The sequence below is a fragment of the Podarcis gaigeae genome, assembly GCF_964106915.1.
Source record: "Podarcis gaigeae genome assembly, chromosome: 6".
Classification (NCBI taxonomy): Eukaryota; Metazoa; Chordata; class Lepidosauria; order Squamata; family Lacertidae; genus Podarcis; species Podarcis gaigeae.
Genome location: NC_139682.1, coordinates 54,497,856 through 54,520,948, shown reverse-complemented (window position 1 = coordinate 54,520,948; position 23,093 = coordinate 54,497,856). Strand labels below are relative to the sequence as shown.

General features: G+C 40.8%; 1 protein-coding gene across 1 annotated transcript in view; it reads left to right on the top strand.

Annotated features, from left to right (window-relative positions):
• BEND5 (BEN domain containing 5) overlaps positions 1-23,093 on the top strand; it is a 736,551-nt gene that overhangs the window by 579,775 nt on the left and 133,683 nt on the right. The window contains exon 8 of the mRNA XM_083742456.1: positions 21,718-21,832. Coding sequence (XP_083598582.1) covers positions 21,718-21,832 — 115 coding nt within the window. The remainder of the gene's footprint in view (positions 1-21,717; positions 21,833-23,093) is intronic.

The following is a 23,093-nucleotide window of genomic DNA, read 5'->3' as shown; positions in this document are numbered from 1 at the left end:
CTAGCCTCCAATGTTCTGGGCAGAGAGGAAGTTCCCAGGCTAGTGTGCCTTTTCTTCTTTTGTTCCTTAATTACTTGAGAGATACCTTGAGTGATTTCTTGAGTGATATCCTGAGTACCACTTAGGTGGGTCATTAGGTGTGGATTAGTTGCTAAAGTCTTTGTGTCTTGACCTCTTGAACTTTGTGAAGAGTTTTCCTGAGAAGATGGCTGTATTGCACTGCCAGACATCTGGAAATTAGCCCTCTCCACAAAAACTGACACCAGATCCAGAGGCACACAGAACGCCAACACCAATCAACCACACCAGACCCAAACCCAGACCCTCTCCACAGATGAATTACTGACACCATCCAGTAGCCAATCCATGGTGGCACCTCCGGATGCTGCACCCCCCTGCAATCCCTACACAGATCTGGCTGACACAAGCCACAAAACCACAGCTCGCCCCTATACACGAAGCCAAGCCAAAGCACAACTAAGTGCAATACAGCCATCTTCTCAGGAAAACTCTTCACAAAGTTCAAGAGGTCAAGACACAAAGACTTTAGCAACTAATCCACACCTAATGACCCACCTAAGTGGTACTCAGGATATCACTCAAGAAATCACTCAAGGTATCTCTCAAGTAATTAAGGAACAAAAGAAGAAAAGGCACACTAGCCTGGGAACTTCCTCTCTGCCCAGAACATTGGAGGCTAGACACCACACCCCCTCTACAGTATTTATAGGAACTCAAACATTGAGATCCCGCTCTGTTCCAGTAACAAGAAGCCGAAAGCACCAGCCTGAAGATGACGAGTGAGACCTCGTCGAAACGTCGCCTAGACACCCCAACTTTTACACGGGAAGACACCCGAGGACACCAAAACCTGCATTCCTGTACCCGTGAAAATCTACGAAAGCATATATATATATATATATATATTTGCTATATAAAGCTTGTAGCATAATATTTGTGCTCCGTTGCAGCCATCAGAAATGGGCAACCAAGTCTTCATTTCAATGAAACTCAGTCGGGCCATGTGAATAAAAGAACAAACTCAACCTTGCTGATAAGGGGCATAGCTGATCGGCAGCAGTACTTTATTCTAATGCACATCTTAGACTGGGGCGGAGGGTGGCTGGAAACCTTTCCTATGTAGGAGTCCAGTTGATATGGCAACCAGCACACTCTCTCAGCAGCAGAGTAACCTCCGTGTGTGACTTTCATCTCAAATTCAGAGATTTCTGAATTTGAAGAGATTTCTGATGCATGCAGGATTCTGTGGACATAGGATTCCCCAGGAGGTTTAGCCTTTCATCATATAAATCACTTCTTCTTTTCTTCTTCTCTTGTCTGAAATACTCGTGATCCATCCTGAAGAATTGTGGGCTCTTCCACTCTCATTGATTGCCAGATATTCATTATCAGACTTTGTCAGGCAATTTCGGCATTTTCTGCTCACTGTGCTCTGGAGCTTTTTTTTCAGGAGCCAAACTCACTCACCCCCAGGATGATAACGTCCAGAGGTTCATATTTCTCCAAGAATCAGCAGGATTTCTGGAAGCAGCATTTTGTAAGGCACAAACCTAGATATTTAATTAATGTACTTGCCATGCTGTCATTTTTAGCTTACCAAACATGTGCTCACTTTTCTATGCTGGAGAAAGAGGGAAGATTTGTAACTCACTTTAAAGGGCACATTGTAAGGCTTTGCAGCCTATATTTCTTTGCTTTATTTCATAGCAAAAGTTGTGATTTTAAATCTCCGCTGGGGTTCTCTCACCAAAGAGTACTTGTCCCAAACTTGGATCTTGGCATCCAGGAATCCTCCTTTTATACATATCTGTTCCTTAAACCAACACTATCGTCAAAATATATAAACTGAAAATGAAATTTTATTTAGTGAACTTTCCAAATAAAGTCATCCATAGGTCATATCCCCACCTACAGTGACTCAGTATGGCACATTACTTTGCAAAAAAGGCCCAGCAGTATTTTGGCAAAGATGGATGAGAAGCATTCAGAACACACTTAAAAGCTATAGGTTGTTGACATTGTTCTTTGCACAATATTTGATGTTTTTGATTCTTTACTTCTAAGGTCATTGTTGGGGAGGAAAAGGTCTCACATTGTGGGGTCAGCTATAGTGCTTACATTAATTCTGCCCATAATTGTGTCAATTTAACTATTGTCCTTTCACTCAGAACTTATGTCTCACCCCTGAAATGCAGTAATCAATTTTTTCAAGGTTGTGACCCTTTCATATTAGACATCACAAAAAGCCATATTCTTATTCATTTCTACGGTGTTAACATTTCGGCTGCATTTAACACTAGCTAATTCTCTTAAAATGAGCACCATAATCCGGCAAAAATTTACTGCTGTCTGAAGCACACCAAGTCACAAGAGGGACTAACTTTGAATAATAATGAACAAGCTTGCCATTCTTTTGCAGAACGTCTTCAAAATGATTCAGATAAATCCAGCATCGTTCATTAAGAAAACCTATATCATATGGTCCCGGCATGGTCCTCCGGGGATCCCTCTTTTGTTTGCTCTGCAGTGAGAAAAGACAAGCTACCTCACGGAAAGGGCAGCAACAGATTTCATTTGGGGGGCAAGAAATTCTCTAAGTGCCTTACTGTGTGCATTAGGAAAATTAAAGAAAACAAAAGCCAAGCAACAAAACCACCCACTCAGCTCAGGATACGCAAGTGAATTTATGAATCCCTGGGGCAATGTGAGAGCAGCTGCACTATCCCTCAGATATGTCCTCTTACTGATGGGTCTGACACGATCTTCCAAACTATAATTTTACAGGCTGTTCCTGTAGCATAAATTAAACTCCTGTAGATAATTTTTATAGCTCCTAAAACGTTTGGTTGCTAAGCAAGTTAAATGAGCTGCAAGGGTGATCCGTTACCAAGTGCTGGAGCTGTGGGTTAAACCACAGAGCCTAGGACTTGCTGATCAGAAGGTCGGCGGTTCGAATCCCTATGATGGGGTGAGCTCCTGTTGCTCAGTCCCTGCTCCTGCCAACCTAGCAGTTTGAAAGCATGTCAAAGTGCAAGTAGAGAAATAGGTACCGCTCTGGCGGGAAGGTAAACGGCGTTTCCGTGCACTGCTCTGGTTCGCCGGCAGTGGCTTAGTCATGCTGCCCACATCACCTGGAAGCTGTACGCCGGCTCCCTCGGCCAATAAAGCGAGATGAGTGCCGCAACCCCAGAGTCGGTCATGACTGGACCTAATGTTCAGGGGTCCCTTTACCTTTACCTATGTATACAGTATTTAACTCTATTGTCTGTTCCATCCTAAGGATTTTTACTAAGGGAATATTTAGTAAGAGAATAAAAAAATACATGTTAATTTGTTTAAAATCCAGGACAAACCCCAGCCCCGATTGATTGGGACCTAGCTCCAAAAAGGCATTCTTTCAATAGGATCTTTCAAAGGAAACCAGGGACTCAGCTATACAGCTGCAAATAAAGCGTTTTAAGTGTGTTTTAAGTGCAATACACAATGTGATGCTAGATGGCGATGGTGAGCCTTATGGAAAATTTTGTGTATTTTTTTAAAACGCTTTTTAAAAAAGCATTTTCAGAATGTTTTTAATATGTGTGCAGATTCCACCCAGGTGTCTTGGGAGCAGGGTGCAATAGTGGAGTAATCTAACTACAAATACCTTATGCAGATTTTGTGTGTGTGTGTGTGTGTGTGTGTGTGTGTGTGTGTGTGTGGACCCTTCTGTTTTGAACCTGGTACATGGATAAAGGATATTTATCCTTTAAAACATGTTAAAAGGATGATCTGAGTTTATCTTGGAGTTCATCAACTCACTGGAACAACGTTATATTGGGTTCAAATCATTTACAGGTCACAAACGAGATCCTTAAATGGTAATTTGAAGACAATTTTGTATTGTATGAAATGCTAGAACATGAATGTATGACATAAGAAAAACTAGAATTAATAAGATACAGCAAAGGATGACTTTGTCTATGGTTTATGGTGAATATGCTTGTGTATGCCTTACCTCTAGTTCCAGAGAGCCCAGAAAATCCAATAAAACATATTTAAATATGAAATTCTAAATAAGATATTGGCAAGTGATAAATGCCCTTAAAAAAAGAAAAGAAGAAGCCCAAAATGAATTTTGTTTCGGCTTACTCCATCTAGATACTGCCAGCAGCTTCATATCATATCATATCATATCATATCATATCATATCATATCATATCATATCATATCATATCATATATCCTATCATCATATTATATCATAATCATAATCATTTCATTTCATCATATCATATCTCTAATATAATATTCCTGACTATCAGATGATACATATGAGGAATCTTCTGTCACAGCATTTCAGCCACAGTTTTTGCAGACACCGTACTGTTGCTGTATTTTGTTACTGGAATTGCTGCTCATAATCTTATTTCCCAAACCAGGAGCTTTTTTTACAGCTTGAGGTTTTTTCCTACTACAAGTCTACATACATCGCATCAAAATGGGGCCTGAGGCTATGATTTGATGGTTTGCAGCAAAATGAGTGATAGAAGTTCAAACCACCATGTTTCTAGAAATCTTGGAAGATAACTGGTCACCCAGACAACAGAGTGAGCTGGAAGAAATGCCAGGAGACTATTTTATTTTTACCACATTACATAAAATCACACGCACAGAGTCAAGATCTGGTGTGATTCTGCAGCAGCTCTTTTATTCTTGAGTCACTGCTTCTCGTGCTCTGTTTGCCAATCTCATTTTCAAGGTAATCCCAGTAAAATAAAAAGAAGGCTTCCAAGCAGCCAGCAGAAGTATCTTCTATTGCTTAGGATTACTCTGCATTTCAAAACCTCAAGATATAGTTGCCTAGTAGTTATGCCAGTTGTGTTGATACTGTGGAGCTGTTTTCACATCTCCAGACCTGTCTCTGTGCTCTGTGTGGGGCTGTCCTGAGGTTGGCCAGGAAGTTGTGCAAAATGCAGCAGCTCAACTACTCACCAGGGGCAGACTATTGCCGTATGTTATCATGTTGCTAAAGGAACTGCACTGGTTGCCAATTAGCTACCGAGCCAAGTTTCTGTTGGTAAGAGTGTACAAAACCCCACACAGCTTGGCATTAGGTTATCTAAACTTTAATCTCACCATTTAAATTATGGTTACCAGACGTCCCCGTTTTCCGGGGACAGTCACCAGATTTACAGATCTGTCCCCGGACAAAATCCGTCCCTGGAATGTCCCCAGATTTCATTTAATGTCCCTGGATTTATGTTTTAAGTGTTGTAGATTTATTAGTAGGGATTGAATGTTGCATGATTGGTTCAACGGCACAAGACACGCCACATGGGGACCTCTGACGATGCAAAATGGTGGATGCCATGGCAGCGAGCAGCTCCTAAAACCAGCCAGAGCCAACTGCGCTACCAGGCTGGCTCTGGGCTGCTGAGACTGCCGCTGCCACCGCCACTGCCAAGGGGGAACTGGGGACGCCTGGCCCATCAACTGGGGCAACTGCTGATCCCCCCTACATGACCCAAATTGAGCCAGAAGCGAGAAGAAGAGGAGGAGGAGTTTGGATTTGATATCCTGCTTTATCACTACCCAAAGGTGTCTCAAAGCGGCTAACAATCTCCTTTCCCTTCCTCCCCCACAACAAACACTCTGTGAGGTGAGTGGGGCTGAGAGACTTCAAAGAAGTGTGACTAGCCCAGGGTCACCCAGCAGCTGCATGTGGAGGAGCGGGGAAGCGAACCCGGTTCAACAAATTACGAGTATACTTCTCTTAACCACTACACCACACTAGCTCTCCAGCCATCCTGCCGACTGCCCAGCAGGTTCCAGGGCCAGGAAAACCCCGGAGCTGACACAGGGAGAAGGAGGAGAGGCGAAGGAGAAGGAATAGAGAGAAAGAGGAAGGAGGAAAAAGAGGGGAGCCCTGACATTGCCACACTGTTGCGGCCGCTGAGGACAAGAGGTAGGAGAGCACTGGGACAGCAAGGACATGTGGCCAATCCCAAGCCCAATCCGACCTTACTGCACAGCAGCTAGCACTCCAAGAGAGCAGTCTGGGGCCCAGAGGAAGGCTGCGTGACAGACGAGACCACAGAAGAGATTACTTCTTAATTATTAATTTTTAAATTTAATTTTAAAAATTCTCTTTTTTTTAAAAAAAAGTGTCCCTGGATTCTTTGAAAAAAATCTGGTAACCTTAATTTAAATGCCCAGCTAATCACTGGGCTCTTCAGGGGAGGGTCTCTTGCAGATGTCAACTTATCAGCATGTCAGGATCCCTGTCACGAGTATCCACTCTGACTCAACTTGGATAGGGTGGTCAAATCATTCATTCATTTTCTGTACTGCCCTTCATCTGAAGTTCACAAGGCAGTGTACAATACAAACACACCAAAATACATGCCATAATAGCAAACAAAAACAACAGCGCCTCCCCCCAACACACACAGATTAAAAGCTCATAGATGAAGCAGCAAAAATTGACTTGGAACCTTTGGGCCAGGGCAGTGAACTTGGTGCCATTCAGATGTTGTTGGGACTCCAGTTCCCACTGGTCCAAGCCAACGTGGCTTACGGTTGGGAATGATGGTGAGTCACAGTTCAACAATATCTGGAGGGCATCAGGGTAGCTCTTGCTGTATTAGGCAAAGTGAGGCAGCTGATTCTGGGTGTCATGAAAAGGCAGTAAACTGTGAGTTACTTGAGTTGCTGTCGTTGCATTGCTACTGCTTGGAAGAGGGAGAGGCAGTTGTAGAATATTCTGATTCAGGTGCCAAAATAACTTGAGCAGCCTTGGGTACTATATACCATGATTGGATTGCTGCCTCAGGCAGCAAAAAGTGTTAGGCTGGCATTGGAACCAAACCTGTAATGCTGAGTGCTTTTAGGCATCTGTGTGTTTACTCTCATGTTGTTCTATTAGACAACAGGGCTGTATTGACTGGTGTGACACACTGCAGAATATGCGAACTGCTGATTTGAGAATGTGGGCATTTTCTCATTTTAGTGGAGCACCAAATTACCAAGATGCCTTGCATTTTCTAGTGGAATCCACTCTGTTCCATCCACTGTAATCTAATTCAATCACTTATTTTTTACACACTCGTTTTATCCCATTATTTGAGATTTCCTTTGCTTTTAATCCTGTACTTCAGGGAGCCCCTTAGTTCCACTGGAAATGCAGAGAACTCCGATATGGTAAATAAAAGAACAAATCTGCTGTAATAAAGCTCAGCATTCCTCTAAATCAATCAGCTTTCTTTCCCCCAGTGGACAGCATAAAGCCAGGCAAGTGACTCTTCTTTCATCTGTTGATTAAAAATGGTTCCTTCAGCTTAGCTAAAATTGGAGCCCATGCAGGTAATGCTTTCCATAGGGCTGCCATTCTAGAAGCACATTAACCAAAAGGAGTACATCAAAAGACACATTAGATATCTGTGAACTGAAGAAGAGGTTAATTTCATTCTATCTCTCTAACTGCCCACCCCCATAAGAAAGCAAAGAAGAAATTGCACATTATGCATTGTCCATAGGAATTAACGGGGGGGAGGGACTTTTCTGAACACATCTTGTAATTGGAGTATATAGCTGGATTTTTATGTATTCAAAATATTTATAATGTTTAATTGACCAGGTTTTTAAAGCTGAAGAAGCAATGAGGAACCAGCCCCAGCCATCATGACCAATGATCAGGGACAACAGGAGTTTGGAATGCAATGATTTATAGAGGGCACCATGTTAGCTTCTCCTCTTTAGCTTCTGCCCAGATTTAGCATGTTTGAGTCATATGGGATTCAGTAGAAGAAATCTGAAATGTGTTTAACTTTTCCATTCAGGTTAGTGACTCAGTTTTGACTGGGCCATGTTTATGATAATCATGTCGTATTTCATAATGGTATAAGGTTTCCTGCTAGTTAGTCATTGTTTTTTATTTTTTCTATTTTTGTTTTTGAAATGTGTACCTTTTAAAGAGTTATACAAAGGGTCCCCAGGGCAGCTTATCTTTCATCATGCTAATCACTAAGATAGCACATAGGATCTATAAAATCAAACCCTAAATTTTAAGCACAGTTGCTGAAGAATGCTATGACAGCAACCAATAGCATCTGCATTTGTTTTTATTTTGTGTTATTCTTCACAAAATAAGTGATGCCCAACCTGGTGATAACAGAATAAATGATGTAAGAAGGGAGCTGCAGCCCAAGATAGGAAAAGGGGTGGTAAGGTCCATGAGCATTTAGAAAAGGATGCTGTGATTACTAAGACCCAGCATGGGTTTCTCAAAAATAAGTCATGCCAGACCTATTTGATTCCTTTTTTTGATGGAATTACAAACTTGGTAGATCAGGGAAATGCTGTGGGCATCGTGTATCTTGATTTCAGTAAGGCTATTGACAAAGTCCCCCATAGTATTCTCACGAGGAAACTGGTAAAATGTGGGTTGAACAAGGTAACTGTTAGGTGGATTTGTAGCCAGTTGACCAAATCCAAAGAGTGCTCATTAATGGTTCCTCGTCATCCTGGAAAAAAGAGACAAGTGGGGTGCCGCAGGGTTCTGACCTGAGCCCATTGTTGTTCAGTGCCTACCAAGTTATGTGTCCAAATGTATTATAAGAAAACAGCATCAGCATGTAAATGAACAAAATTTGAGGAAAGCATTTTATTAATATTTATCTTAAAATATAAGCATTGGGAGACACTTGAGAGTCCCATGGACTGCAAGAAGGTCAAACCTCTCCATTCTTAAGGAAATCAGCCCTGAGTGCTCACTGGAAGGACAGATCATGAAGCTGAGGCTCCAATACTTTGGCCACCTCAAGACTCCCTGGAAAAGACCCTGATGCTGGGAAAGATTGAGGGCATAAGGAGAAGGGGACGACAGAGGACGAGATGGTTGGACAGTGTTCTCGAAGCTACCAGCGTGAGTTTGACCAAACTGTGGGAGGCAGTGGAAGACAGGAGTGCCTGGTGTGCTCTGGTCCATGGGGCCACGAAGAGTCGGACATGACTAAATGACTAAACAACAACAACAACATAAGCATTGGGATTTTTATTAAGCTGCCTTTTAGTTAAGAGATAAGTAGTGCACCATGCATAGCAGTAAGTCTTCTAACAGTTTCAGTTGGTTCATGTTTCTTTTTTTTTTAAAAAAAATAATCATTAAGTTGAAATTAAGTCATGAGTGTCTATATATCATGAAGCATATGTACCTGTTTTTGCTGCTCGATATGCCCTTGATTGACTGCCATCCTTTCTGTCATATGTAATTATCTTATCCAGCTGGTTTTCTCTTGCCGTGAGATTAAAACTCTTTAAGATACTTATTTGCTGTGGGCTTAGAAGAGTTCTCTCTCCAGTACTGAAAGTTTGTCTACCACCTGTCACTACTGAAGTAGTGCGAGAGTTAAATGTGATTCCTGCTTCTGAGAATTGTGCATTTAAAGGCAAGATGCAGTCAAGGTAGATACATGTCATTAGCTTCAGGGAACTCAAGTTCAGTATCCAGTGTGGTGGCTTAAGGCTCAGGATGTATTTATTTATTATTTATATTTTAGGTTAGTTTTCTGCCTTCATCAAAATCATCTGATAAGGACAGGGGAGACTGCTGGATCAGGCCAATGGCCCATCCAGTACAGCATACTGTTTTTCACAATTGCTGACCAGATGCCTGTATCCAGAACAACGTGTGTGCAATGGCACCCCATCAGAATACCCCAAAATAATGCCAGTCAATAACAGTTAAAGGCACAAGAGTAGCAAAAAGCTCCAAACTGCAGCTGCAGAATTTTGAAACAGCTAAAAGGTAAAGGGACCCCTGACCATTAGGTCCAGTTGTGGCCGACTCTGGGGTTGCGGCGCTCATCTCGCTTTATTGGCCAAGGGAGCCGGCGTACAGCTTCCAGGTCATGTGGCCAGCATGACTAAGCCACTTCTGGCAAACCAGAGCAGCGCACGGAAACACCGTTTACCTTCCCGCTGGAGCGGTACCTATTTATCTACTTGCACTTTGATGTGCTTTCGAACTGCTAGGTTGGCAGGAGCAGGGACTGAGCAACAGGAGCTCACCCCGTTGCTGGGATTCGAACCGCCAACCTTTTGATCAGCAAGTCCTAGGTGTTGGGATACTGCCAGGGAGACAGAGTCCATCATGACCCCACGTCGTCTCCGTTGCAATCCATCAATCTTCCGTAGACACGCAGTATCATTCAATTAGCGACACAAGCTCCAGAAATAGCTTGCCACATTCCAGAGCTGGTGCACGCTCTAACAGCAGATAATGCACAGCGAAAGATCCACGCAGGAGAGCATTATTTACAATTTTATTCAGCGTTGGTCAGAACAAAGAAAACATGACTGCCTGCTTCAATGTCTCAGGCACACAGAGAGAAACGAAAGCAAAGACAAAACATAAACTTCCTGTGAACAGGAAATACGCAGACTCTGTGACTCACAAAGCCTGCTCCCTCTTAAGCTGGAACGGAAATATCCTAACACTAGGCTCTGTGGTTTAACCAACAGCGCCACCCGTATCCCTTGAAACAGCTCAACCATGTGAAACACAAGATCATCTACGGTATGGAATGAATGGTCCTCCAAGGAAACAGATATACAGCTTACCCTATACCTACCTCCCATGAATTGATATGATGAAATACAGACACTGCCCCTGAAAGTAATGTGCAGGCATCCCACCCCCCTCACACAGAGGTAATGTTCCTGTGCACATAGGGGATGTCATCTAAAGTTCGGGAGCACCCAGATTTAATGGGGAGGGTGCGCAGGGAGGAGAGAGGGAGAAAGAGAGAGACTTTCCCTGGAAATCGCTTGTGGCCACTGCCCAGCCTTTCCCTGTCTGCCTTAGGGGAGACAGTGCACACAGCTGGCCACAGAGGGTGAGAAGGTGCCCAGCAGAAATGGTGCCAGGATGGAGCGCGGATACACGGCTGAGCAGCGGGGGGGGGGGAAGGGCCCCCCCACATTACTGGTCAATCGAAGTCTACCTTTCCTCACTTGGGCAGCAGCTCAGAGTGAGGGAAGGTCTGTCTGTCTATCATCTATCTATCTATCATCTATCTATCTATCATCTATCATCTATCTATCATCTATCGTCTATCTCTATCTATCTATCTATCTATCTAATCTATCATCTATCTATCTATCTATCATCTATATCTATCATCTATCTATATATATCTATCTATATCTATCATCTATCTATCTATCATCTATCTATCATCTATCTATCTATCTATCTATCATCTATCTATCTATCTATCATCTATCATCTATCTATCTATCATCATCTAGCTAGCTAGCTCTAGCTAGCTCTAGCTAGCTATATCTAGCTATCTAGCTATCTATCATCTATCTATCTATCTATTTTGCGGTGACCTACGTAAATGCAGTCACACATGACACATGGGCCTTACTTTCTTTGTCTGCGAGTGCACTAAACACTTACAGTGATTTTGTGATAATTGCTTCCCCGCCCCCAGCAAATATAGAAGCAGAGTATAAGTGGAAGCAAATACCAGGTACTCCTATAAAGCAACAAAGCAGTTACCCAACATCGGATCCTGAGGTATGCACTGCACACACCCCCAAAATATGTTTAAGCTTCAAACCAATATGCACTACAGTATCCTCCAAATTATTTCCACTCCTCCCTCATACACCCCTCTATTCAGCTGGAGGAGTGTCATCTTCCTAAGCTCTGGTTGCTATCTCCTTAAAAACGCTTAGAGAGAGAGAGAATACCACTTGTGAAAAGACCCATTCATTTGATTACCTTCCATCAAGAAATCATCAACCAGCCATCATGGGCTATGTAGCCTAAAACCAGATCTGTCATCCATGTAACAGCCCAGCTGTAGAGTAAGTAGCTTCCTAGAAAATCAGTGTGGTGTGGGGATCAGAACGTTGGACTAGGATTGGGAAAACTCAGCTTCAAATATCACATTAAGCTATGAAGCTGATTGGGTGTCCTTTGTCCAGTCACCACCTTTCAGCCAAATCTACCTCAATACATGAACAGGGGGAATAGGAGTATGCACACCACTCTGCACTCCTTGGATATAACCACTGGGCAATCCCTTGATCATTTGATGGAAGAATGTTTTTAACTGTAATTAAGCTAATCTTTCAAACTCTAATAAGGATTGAAGTTGGAGCTTTTCAATTAATAGAGTCCTCTCACTCTGCTTTTCTGCTCTTTTCTTCTAGGTTCTCTAGTTTATTGATGCCTTTGATCTAGCACTGGCAACTTACATTAGTTTAACCCAAAGGATGTATCGCAATACGACACATCATGCGGTTTATATAATGGACTTAGGGCTATTGCCTGAATAAAGAAATCTATAGCCAATTGATCACATGGGTTTTAATCAATTAGTCTGTGCATTTGAGTAAAAATATTAGTTCTGAAGGGACTGCTTTATCCTACCTTGTTCAGATGATGTGCACATGGGCAACTGCAATCACCACCTTAGAAAATAGATTTCCTTCTGTGTGGCAAATAAGAGGGAGATACCTCTTCTAAGATGGCACCTGACATCTACCGGTTTTGTAAATGCTGTTGTTAAAAAGTAATTAACTTTTTTTAAAAAAGAAAAAGAAAAGCCTTCTCCTTGATTAATTTTAACTGTTCAAAAGTTTTTAATTAAATCTAACTGACTAATTGATTAAATGTTATAGCCTTAAATGAACTTGATGACCTTAGAGGTCACATTCCTGTGATCCCACAATGTTGGCTTGGTAATTATTGAATTTGTCTAATGCTATTGTTCACTGCATACCTGCTTTGGCAGAGGAACCACAAAACCAGAACACAGCTGATAGCTTGACTGGCGTGCAGATTCTATTTTTGTGAGAGTTTTCTGAATGTAGAATACATGATGATGACATAAATCAAGACTTTGCTTTCCTCACGGGGTGGACTGAATTTACTATCTTCTTCCTTCTTTCCAGTGCATAGTCAGTTCTGTCAGTGGCTTATCTGAAAAGGTATTAAAGATTTCTTCTGTATACTGTATACTGATGATAATTTTGCTTAAAGAATGGGAGGCCTTGACCCAAGGAGATTACGATTTGAAAACAGATGCATGTTTATATTAATTTTGCATGTCAGCAAAAACCTACTAATAGAAAGGCAGGCTAGACAACACATGTCCTCTGAAATATTAAATAGTAGTGTTGTGTGTGCTAAATAAAACAACCCTTGGTAAAATATTTAAAAATAAACATTGAACTTCACCTTTCCTCACAAATTTTTCTACAACTTGTCTCTCACACAACTTAACTATTTTTAAAAAAATAAAAACTTGGTAGCAGGACCCCCCCATGCCTAAAATAAGTAGTGTTAGCATTCACATTGACCTTCCATTATGGATTCTTTGGGGCAATCATCCTTTCTAGAGAAAATTCCCATGACAGCACAATGCTTGATCTTGTCGATATCTATTATACTAGCCAACATGGGTCATTTATCAACATTCGTTTTGAATGTATATCAGAAAAACCTCAGGACAGGGACTTCAATGAGTAATTCTAGTGAACAGCGCTGTGGTGAATATGCATTGTGCACAGAAATGTGTTTAATACTGGCATTACCCATATATTTGGTTTTGATTTTCCAAATAATTAAGGCGAAAATAGAGGATGTTGTTATTGTAGTGGTTCACACATGGAACATTTATTTATATTTATTTATTTATATTTCTTAAATTTGTATGCCGCCCTTCATCCAAAGATCACAGTGCACAACATAAAAATACAAAATGAGAACACAAAATGCATAAGGAAACAAAAACAAAACAATAAACTCCCCTCCCACAAACACATTTTAAAAAACATTTAGAATGTTAATCAGCCGAAGGTTCTATATGAACTAAGAACATGGTCTCTATCCTGAGAAATGTACTGTGTACACTTGAGCACAGTTAAAGTACCTCAGTTAGGAACAAAGCAGAAAGAAAATATAATAGCTGAAGCATATATACCGCATTTTTCGCTCTATAAGACACACCAGACCACAAGATGCACCTAGTTTTTGGAGGAGGAAAACAAGAAAAAAAATATTCTGAATCTCAGAAGCCAGAACAGCAAGAGGGATCGCTGCACAGTGAAAGCAGCAATCCCTCTTGCTGTTCTGGCTCCTGTGATAGCTGTGCAGCCTGCATTCGCTCCATAAGACGCAGAAACATTTCCCCTTACTTTTTAGGAGGGAAAAAGTGAGTCTTATAGAGCAAAAAATATGGTATATGAAGAAATGCTCCTATCCACAGCACATAGCTTAAGTGCAGTGTATGAAAAGTTTTCTGGAATATTTTAAGAGGCACTTGAAAGAGAGGGCATGCCAGCATTATATTTTTATTTATTAAAGATTTTCTTGTTTTACAGAAGTATGTGTAATGTCTCTCGTATTTTTGCCATGTAACATTTTTACAAATCAGTTTCATTTGATGAGACATTAGGAAGAAAAGGGGTGGAGGGGGGAAGATGGGTGGGGGTGGGGTCGGGCGGTGATGTTTCAATTTTGCTGAATGTATGTAGGGTTTGGTGTCAGTGTTGCTTGTGCAGGTTCTCTGCTGTTCACTTGTGTTCCTTGGTGGTGAGAGAGGTGGGGGTTGGCCAAGGGTGTGGTTGTTTGTTTGTGATTGGCTTTGGCGATCTTTGTTTTCATGTGTGAGTGGGGTGGGTGGGTGGTCATGCCAGCATTATATGAAGGAATTCAATGTGTTAGGAGCCTACAGAAGGAATGGTGAAACCATGGGATACTGTCAGGCAACTGCCATCAGTGCTGGAGGGAGAGAGCAAAAGCCAGAGGGATTATAGGGAGCGTCCAGGGATTGGGAGAAGCAGCCCATCTTCTGGGGAAGAAAATCAGCATAGCACCAGTGGAGGGGGGGGGCAGGAGTCGGAAGTGGCGAGGCTGTCCCATGACTCCTTGCCTGGGACCAGCGGGGAGAGTAGGGGTCCTCCGTTGCCCATGCCCTCTTTGCGCAGAAGGCTTTCGTGCAGAGAGGGAAGGCGGAGACTGGGCGTCAAAGAGCTTATTTGCTGGAAGAAGTTTAAGAAACGCCCACTCACGGATTCTGCCAGCGACTGAGTCAGCCACAGGTGAGTGGTGCTCCGGACAGATAAAGTTTACTTTGGCAGCCCAGCCAGGTGTTTGCACCCAGCCAGGGAGATATTTGCCTGCTTGTGCACGAGCAACCCCTAGAAAACATTACAGATACATTTAGTGTGAGCAACCTGAATAGGTAAGATGTATAATTTTTACAACAAAGTTTTGGTCGTAGATCAAGGAAGCTTAAAGGAACACTACAAAGGGAAATACAAGAGATCAACAGGCGATATCACATGTCTGACACCAAAGTTGTAGAGAAGCCTGAATCTGTTCGAAGCATTAGGAGGGTAAAACTATGTCTGTGTGTCTCTCCCTCCGCACACACTTTTTTGTGTACAGTTAGTAGACTGTGTTTGAAGAAGGAGGGCAGCAAAGAAATAAAGCGTATTCATTTTGGTACTGCCCATTGCCTCTGTAATAAATCAGACTATTGGCTTACAAAATTTGCAAAGCTTGCTGTGAATTTGACTGAAATACCACTTCTGTGTTGGCGCTAATAAATTATTCTATGTATATTTATTTATTACAGTAACAATGGAATCTGAAGCTGCATTTGAATCTGTGCCTATATTATTACTATTGTATGTTGTGCCAGCCTATAACACAATATGGTTTTCAGTAGTTGTGGCTCAAGCATATCTAATACGCTCACTTTTTGCTTCCAAACCTTTTTCTGAGTCCATGGATTTGGGATAGGCATGAGTGTGATGTGGAGGTGCCCTAAAAAAAGACTGTATTGAGCACTCCTTTGAAAATCCTCACTATTTAATTCTGGTCTTAGGTAAATCTCCTAGAAGACTAGCTGGCTATCCACAACATTTTTCAGTATCTTACCGTATCTTATAGTTCTTATGCAATAAGAAGAGGGCTTGAATTTAGTACCGGCAGTAACTTGATGTCCTGAGAAGCAACTCGTGCATTCTTTTGCATATGCAACCAGACAGTAATATATTTCAGATTATCCTAATTGATCCTGTCTGAGCTGAAAGAATGATGGTTATTTATGCTTGAGTCTAGCAATGCAATGGAGAGCTGTTTTCTTTTTGAATTTCCATTGGTTTCTTCCAAGTTTTATTTGGATACTACCAAAAGAACAGCTGTGGTGTTATTATATTTTATTTTTGCATGTGATTTTCCATTCAGTCCAATGGAGGAAGCAAATATATGTTCACAAAATTATGTGAGTTATAGCCAGTTATGTCTCCCTGCAAGTGGAATAGATATCCATGAGTGGAATGACCTCCCTCTCAGTTCCTTTCCTTTCCCCTCCAGCTGCCCATGTGCCCCCCAAATATTCTTTGGGGGGTTGGGAAATGCTCCTGAGCAGATGTGGGGCACATGGGGGAGGAGTGAAAAGAGGTCCAGTAACCTGAGTGGAAGTCCATTCGAGTGATGTTGGATATCACATTCTGCATATAGATACAGTTCTTTTACTGACATAAATAAAGAAGTATCCAGCAGAGCTATGCATATGTATCAGAGCAGTACAAGCCCAATACATTTTCTTCCCATAAGCAGAGCCCAAATAGTGCTCTCAATCCATACTGGGGCCACCATTTTGTTTTACCCAAACAACAGTTCCCACCCCCATGGCACTACCTGAAGCAGGGCACTCAACCCAGCTGTATGGGAGGGCTGGACCTGTATAAATTCATCCAGAACTGAATGGTAGTTTGAGGAATTGATCTTTTAGCCATCAAGACATCTTTTCCCCCTCCTTCTTTCAAAACTAACTTACTTATATATCATGTTTGGTTTGCTGATTCAAATTGGATCACACCATTTGACCAGGAGCGCGTAATAATTCCAAAATCCAAACAAATATATGGGAATACATTTATATATATTTTTAAAAAAATAGGGCACTAATTGGCAACCCAATTAATCTGCTCATCTGTGAAGAGAAAATATATTGCAACAAGTAGTTCCATTTCCAGAAGTCATTCTCAGAGGTAACATTATAGTGGTCTTGTTTTCTTCCAGCACTGCAACACGGTCCAACGCCTCAACAGTAGCATAGGTCAATTAGTGGACAAATTAAGCAATTATTAGCCACTAACAAGGGTGACTGGCATCATTAGTCTTCCTGTTTACCAGCAAACTGTTATTCTAATAGAAGGACCAACAAATAAATTAGGGCATCTGTTCTATCACAGTGTCTGTCTTCAAGTAAATTATATTAAATGGACCTGGTTTCTGCCAGATTCTTCACCTTGGTTTAACGAAATACAAGATATGTCTCTTGCTGATTATAGAAGATGTAAGTTTTAGTTTGCATTTATTAATTAACACAACAAGCAAATTATTTTAGTTTTAAACCTTCTTGATCTGAAGGCTATCATCTTCATCTGAAAGAGAAGCTTTGAGATAATAATACTGACTGAGTCCTCACTATAATTTGATTGTGGGGTATTTACATACATATAAGGAAGGTTTCATTTGCATCTTTGTCATGATGATCAATAGACCATTTCTTTCTTGTCTTTAGAACTGAGATTTGCCTTTGACTTTTGCTATAAAGGTTTTAAGATACAATCTTCACTGAAGGCTGTCATAATGTTTGTTTTTGTTTTTCTTGAAGCTGGAGATATATGCCTATTTCCCCATCCTCTCAGCAATTTCTTTTGTCTCAAAACCTTTCAGTGAAAAAGGAAAACATAATGGGGAAAACATTTGGGAAATGTAGTTCAAATAAGGCAGATGTATATGGTCCCAGTTTTTAACGCAGAATAATTGGAAACACAGAAACAGCATGTTTTATGGATACTTGTATTGTTGAGGAAAGTGATGCATCTGTAACATCATCTTTACCCCACAATACTTGCACTGAAATGGTTTTCTCCATTTCTGCTACTGTAACCGCTTAGATCTGTTGTGTATAAAGCAAACACTCATTATGCCAAAATTGGTCAGTTTTGAGAGAGCATTGCTTTGAATCCTTCCCATCGCCATGTGCCTCAGTTCTGCCAAATGGATTTTTAATGTTCTTTCATGCAGTGCATATTAGTTTAACACCAAATGTTGACTGTATTATAAAAAACAAGAGAGAGAGAAGGCTTTCCAAGGCATCCAATTAGTCTATGCCCAACCCATTTTGGAGGTACAGTGGGAAGTTATATTTCTTTCGTATTCCATAGATCTTTTTCCTCTCCTATTTTAAACTATTCATATGCCTTTCTTTACTTCCCAGGAGAGATTATTCCAAAGTGTAACATCACATTAGAGAAGTTATGCTGATCAGATTTGATTCTCATTTCCAGTTTGCTTTAATCCAACCTGTTACAGAAATTAAACGACAGACATGTTGGTAGGTGACAATTCATTACAAGTGTTCAGCTTCACAGAGTAGCCTTTGCAATATATAGAGTAATTTGCCACATTTTCACTGCACTTTCCCTCTAAATAGCCCAGGGCAGCTTACATGGGGTTATCTGATTTTATCATTGCATAAAACCTCTATGGTAAGTTAGGATGAGAGATTGTGATAGGCACAAATCTACTCACTTTGTGAGATACATGGCAGAACGAAAATTTAGTTTCCCTGGTTCAAGTTCAGTATTAGAGACACAAGACTGCATTTGCTCTTGATTAGAAAACTTCTGTGCCTTTAATGAATTATATTGAAATTCCACATTCTCATTTAGGACCAAACTAGATGTGATACTAATTGCGTGAATGTAATTCATAGGTATTCTAGTGTAACTATATCCAGGGCCCCATACAAAGTGGCCTTGCAGTATACAATTGGAATACCTGTTGAAGAATTTACTATAGCGAAGCACAACTTGCTGCCTTGCAGATGCCCTAGACTGGGGCATTCACAAGAGGTCCTGTGTAGGCCATCCCACCGCACCACCCTGAGCTTATGAGTCATCTTGCCAACTATAGCTATATGGCTCAGTAGATCCTCCCAGCAGTGAATCTACAAGACATGACAACCTAGAGTCCCCTAGCAAACACAAAGGAACTCATATCATCGCAAATCCTATTTGTAGAGAAGTTCCCTTCTGCTTAGTTGGTAGGAAAGCAGGAAAACCTTCTTGAGAGCTGAAGAATTCAGTGGTGGGAGGTATGGCTTGTGTTTGCACAGCTCTCCTACCTTCTAGGAGACCTCCTGTGTTTATCAGCTTTCTGCTTTTCTTATTCATTTCTTTCTTTCCTTCCCTATGGTGACATTCTCTTGCAGTTAGTTTTAGCTGCTAAATTGTTCTCCAAGAAATGAGAGCGTAAGTAGAGCCTGCTGCCTCAGGCCAATGGCCCATTTAGTCAGGCATCTTGTTCTCACAATGACCACCTTGGACCTGAGCACAAGAGCACTCTCCTCTCCTGCAACTGCTATTCAAAATAATAATAATAAAAAGTGCCTTCGACTATGGAGACCAAACATAGGTGCTCCTCTCTGTAAGTTTTTCTAGAAGTTTAATTTGTGCTTTCAGAGCAACTAAACAAAAAGGATAGTGTGACTAACTTCCCTTGATATCAAATGATGATGATGATTTTATTTGTATCCCATCCATCAGACTGGGTTGCTCCAGCAACTATGGGTTGCTTCCAACATATATAAAAACATAATAAAACATCACACATCAAAAAAGCAGAATATAAATGCTAGATAGCAGACTCCCTCAGACCCTGAGCAAGTTCTAATTTTTGCAGAATGGAATGGAAAAGGCAATGAAAATTTCATAGCCCACATGACTCCACCCATAGCTCTCTGGAGTGCTTAAGGACCAACAGTGGCAAAAGCAGGCGGCCCCATGTGGGCAGATGCAGACAGTGGGTGGGCTGAATAAGTCTCTTCAGTGGGAAACTTCTGGCCATGGCCTAGCCCTACCTCTGCAATATCAAGTTAGCTATGTCAAACTAGGTTAAGATGAATATTTTGAGTATCAACACTATCTAGTCTTTGACAAGATTTCAGTTGCCTTCATTATTGGGCTTACTGGATTGTATAGGCTACAAAAGAGTATTTTTGAGCTAAGTAATGCCTAAGTAACTCCTAAGTAACTTAAATTTATTTGATTCAAGAAACATATCTCTTCTGTACCAACTTCAGTAAGTAGTACAAAGCTTTTAGAGAGGCAGTGACCATAAAGCACCCTTGTTGACTCATGCATACAGCATGTGGAAGAAATCTATATTGTTGTCAGATATGTGCATACTGATTTTTGTACTGCTGAAATGTTTAATTGCATTTTATGTTTAATGTATTTTTATATCTTTTCATTGGATTGATTTTGATGTCTTATAAGCTGTGGTGTGACCATATTGAAATTGAAATACTTTATTATCACTTGTACAATTTGTATACAGTGAGATTACATGAGCACCCCCCACTCAGCTCTCTTAGTCTTAATTCCCCTCGTTTACTGACACACACACACCAAACCCAAAAGTCAGTTGCCCTGTTGTTATCTTTTCATTCAGCAGCCTAACAGCCCATGGATAGAAGCTGTTCTTTACCCTGTTGGTCCGACTAATCATGCTTCTATATCTTCTGCCTGAGGGCAGGAGATCAAGAAAGTGCCGGCCAGGGTGTGAATCATCCCTGAGACTTTTCCTTTCTTCTGAGGCAACGTTCTTCCGCTATTTCATCCAGCAGATTCACGGGACAGCCCATAATATCTTGTGCTGTATTCACCACCCTCTGTAGGCACTTCCTATCAGATGATGTCAAACTTGCATACAACAATGTGATGCAGTATGAAAGGACACTTTCTATTGTTGACTGGTAGAAGGAGATCATCAGATGTTGATTGACATCGTTCTTCCGCGATACTCTGAGGAGATGGAGTCTCTGTTGGGCTTTCTTAACCACCTGGGTTGTATTTAGTTTCCAAGTAAGGTCTTCACTGAGATAAACTTCTAGGAATTTAAAGGAAGAGATTCTCTCCACACAGCCCTCCCCGATGTACAGCGGGGCTAGTTCTCCTCTCTTCCTCCGAAAGTCCAACACCATCTCCTTTGTCTTGCTGATATTAAGGTGCAAGTTGTTCCCTAGGCACCATGTAGATATTTTTTGGACCTCCCCTCTATACGCTGATTCGTCTCCACCTGTTATTAAACTCATTATAGTGGTGTCATCTGCAGACTTAATAACTGCAGTAGATGAAATTATCTGTTGTCCATTCAGAGCAGCATCCTGGGTATTCTGTTTTAATTTTAGAATTTTAGTTTTAGTATAATGCAACAATTTTCATGTAAATATTTATTATGTAATTTGGAATATGTTTTTGTTTTTTTAGTCTAGATAGGAAAACCTGCCTTGAGACATTTAACTTTGGGTTGAATGAGAAGGATGGTGTGTAAACTGTACATAGGAAGGGGATGGGAACTGAAGCAGTACTAATCACCATTTCTACACATGTACAATCAAACCAAAGTCTACTCATTTCTTTCATTACTTCGTATTAACATTATGATATGCGGAATCTATGTTCTTATTAAATTAGTGTGTGGGTAATGGAAAGCCTTTGTGAAATCTAGTCAGCCAAATGCCAGAATTAAATATATATTGTATAACATATTTTGAATTTCTGATTTATAATAATGGCAAATTAATATTCTTTTCCCTGTTTCTCTCAGGTATCATTGATTTTCTTGTGAGTCCGCATCCAATTGCCAAAGTGTTGCGTGATCATTTGGTCTTCAAGATTGCGCCGATGCTTAATCCAGATGGAGTTTATCTTGGCAATTACAGGTATGAGTTTTCATTCCAAGACTGTGGAAGTTTGCTGATAATGTGCATTGTAATTAAAGCAAATTTTGTATGTTGCCAGAAAATAGGGGTGAGAGGTTAAAATGGCGGCACGAGGTACCATCAGTTCAGCTTTATTCAGAATAATAGATTGATGATGAAATGATGTTTTTAATACTGCATACTTTCTTGAATGCAGGAGTCAAATTTCACTATACTTTGTTCAGCTTTGTTTCATTTTGCCAAAAACTAAATAAAAAATATCCCAACCAGCCAACCTTTACACAATTTAACTGGAGTTTTCCTTCCTCTTTTGGAGTTACTCAACAATAACTGAGTGCATTTCTCCCAATTAATACTTTACTTTTATAGCTCTGGATGCTCTGAGGAAAGTAGTAATGTCATCCTGTGTTACTTTTGCTCCGTTTTTCATACCTGAAATTCCTCTTACCCTTCTCAGTAACTCTCAGGCCAAATCAGGTGTTCAACCAAAGCACATGGTATGTCCTGGGACCATACCACTTAAGAATCCAGGGTGGAAGAATAATGTTGTAAGCCTCCCTGCATTTTGAAATCAAACAATTCAGGGAGAAGCTTTCAATATGAAAGCATTCATGTGAAGCATCATTCAGGCTTCCATTTTGAAGTATCATGAAGCCTTCTGTGGGGAAGGAGAGATTAATGCTCAGAAATTGGTGCCATAGGTCAGATTTTCTATCTGTGAAGCACACAAGTTCTGTTGTAAATGCTTGGATGCGGCTGAGAAGGCCCCATGATTCAAGAATTGTTTTGCCTCTGTAGTAGAAATTTGAGGTAGGGGTAAGATTATGTTGTAGCAATAACTGTAATAACTACAGCGAAGTAACTTTTGTTACCTGCATGCATTCCTCCATCCTTCATTGATTTTTTTTTTATTTTGATTTTTTTTGTGAGCAGGGTTATGATAATTTATGGTGACTACAACTGAGGTGCCCAATATTTCTTAGACACATCTGGCCCATCATTTTCAGTGTCCCCTGAGAAGCTAGGTATTATTGCAAAAAGAAAATTATATTTCGTTCCTTAATTGCTGAACTGATAGCACATTATAATTTTAGCCTTTTCATCAGATGCAGGAAATTTAGCTATTCTGAAGTAAAAGGACTGCTAATGAGGTGGATGGAAAAACATTAGATTTGCTTGCATTTCACCACGCCATTTACAAAAATGCCTAATGTAACTAATAACTTAAAAATGAATATAGTAAGCAGAATGCTGCCTATTA